Below are 1790 nucleotides of genomic sequence, written 5' to 3' on the forward strand. Positions count from 1 at the left end.
CAGTGAACTCTATACATACTGGAATGAGTGATCTATAGTTCTGGCTGTAGCCGAGAGAGAGGTGCGTTGGGTGAATCCTTGTCTCCTTCTAGTACTACCTGATTGGATAATCGCATATAAATGACGCCCTTCTTCTCGTCATTTATATGCGACTATCCAATCAGGTAGTACTAGAAGGAGACAAGGATTCACCCAAACGCACCTCTCTCTCGGCAACAGCCAGAACAATAGATCACTCATTCCAGTATGTATAGAGTTCACTGGCTATCCACTATGAGATAAAAGTTTTCCGCAGAGGATAATTGGCTGCTAAATACTGTTTTAAATGGTTTCTCACTGTTATAGCAGGTATGCAGTCTCTATCACGATTTTGTACAGCTATTGGTTGAGGAAACGACTTATCACTGTTGGACACTTCTTCTAACCATTCTATTAAGAACCGTTCGTTGTTACTTTCTACAAAATTGTGCAACGTGCAGCAAGCAAGAATGATTTGTGGAGAAAACGTATGAGTACAATCCATTTTTTTGCATAAAATTCTCCATCTAGCTTTTAACCGACCGAATGCCATTTCCACCGAAACTCGTGCAGAATTCAAATACACGTTGAAAGACTCTTCTTCTGCTGACAACGAGCCTGAATAGCCTTTGATGAGCCAAGGTAACATAGGATAAGCTGGGTCACCAACAATCATACATGGTACAGCCATACCATTAATGTTTTCAGATGTCTGAAATTCATAAAATCATATTAGTATTATATAAAAAATCTGAAATTCATAAATATCATATTTGTATTATATAAAAATACATCAAACAAAAAATTTAACATTTACCTGAGGAATAATGGTCTGCGCATTCTTGTATATGCTACTGTCCTTGAATACGGCAGCATCGTGCACACTCCCTGGATGTTTTATTACAACATTTCTAAATCTAATAACAGATAATAAATTAATCTTAGATTTTGGAGCTTAAATTAATTAATTTTATTTTAAATTAACTTTATTTTCGGAGCTCAGCTTTGCATGCAGTTTACCTTCCATTATGGTCGACAACAGCCATTACATTATATGATGTCCAGCCTTTCCTATTTACAAAATCTCGATAACCCTCTTGTGGTGCAGTAATTGGGATATGTGTTCCGTCAATACTTCCAATTAATTGTGGAATAGAGCTTTTTCTTTCAAATTGGAGTGATATGAATTTAGCTTCGTCTTCAGAAGGCATAAATATACAATTTTTTACCATGATGTTGTTGATGGCCTTGGTTACTCTAAATAAGCATTTTCGAACTGTTGACTTGTGAACACCCATCACATCACCAACGACTCTATATTCAGCACAACTTGCTAATTTGTATAGAGCTATTGCGACCTGTTTTTCGACAGATAAAGGCTGTCTGGATACCAAGAAAAGTGGCTTAGGTTCTAGTTCATTTCGAATAATATTACAAAGCCTTGTGAAAGTTTCTTTCGACATTCGAAAAGTGGTCAGCCAGTCTGACAGAGTAAAATATTCTCCTACAATTCTTTGCCAAAAATCGTTACTTCTCGTTTTGGTCCATATTCTTCTTTCATATTGAATACCACTTAAAATAAGAGCCAGTGGTTTCAGATCGTTCATTTGACTCCATTGTATAAGTAATTCATTCCTCTGTTGAAGGCATAACTTTTTCAATCTTATCCTCATACGTTTTATTCTTCTCTGGAGATGTTTTTTTCGGGCTTCGTGCTGCACACTTAAAATTTTAAATAACATCATAAAAGATGTTCTAATTTGCTCTGCGTC

At 36.1% G+C, this 1790-nt stretch overlaps 1 protein-coding gene across 2 annotated transcripts; it reads right to left on the reverse strand.

Moving 5' to 3' along the window:
• Positions 1 to 229: 229 nt before the first annotated feature.
• On the reverse strand, positions 230 to 1784 carry LOC105559047 (putative nuclease HARBI1). 2 transcript variants are annotated; one of them, XM_012007068.1, is made up of 4 exons: positions 1248 to 1784; positions 1039 to 1182; positions 836 to 935; positions 230 to 730 (listed from the first exon to the last, which is right to left on the reverse strand). In XM_012007068.1, exons 2-4 carry the CDS (start codon positions 1062 to 1064, stop codon positions 272 to 274), a joined length of 585 nt encoding a protein of 194 aa, XP_011862458.1. In that variant the 5' UTR covers positions 1065 to 1182; positions 1248 to 1784; the 3' UTR covers positions 230 to 271. The 2 variants fall into 2 exon arrangements, with proteins under 2 accessions (XP_011862458.1, XP_011862451.1); XM_012007061.1 differs by lacking the exon at positions 1248 to 1784 and having other exon boundaries at positions 1039 to 1241.
• Between the last annotated feature and the right edge of the window lie 6 nt (positions 1785 to 1790).

This window comes from Vollenhovia emeryi, unplaced genomic scaffold, assembly GCF_000949405.1.
Source record: "Vollenhovia emeryi isolate VEMERY1.0 unplaced genomic scaffold, V.emery_V1.0 DF946924.1, whole genome shotgun sequence".
Lineage (NCBI taxonomy): Eukaryota > Metazoa > Arthropoda > Insecta > Hymenoptera > Formicidae > Vollenhovia > Vollenhovia emeryi.

Coding starts and splice junctions, on each gene's coding strand:
- LOC105559047 (XM_012007061.1), bottom strand. CDS start 1,229: ATGCCTTCTGAAGACGAAGCTAAATTCATATCACTCCAATTTGAAAGA. Junction 936..1,038: donor GTTGTCGACCATAATGGAAG/GTAAACTGCATG, acceptor ATCTGTTATTAG/ATTTAGAAATGTTGTAATAA. Junction 731..835: donor CGCAGACCATTATTCCTCAG/GTAAATGTTAAA, acceptor TATGAATTTCAG/ACATCTGAAAACATTAATGG.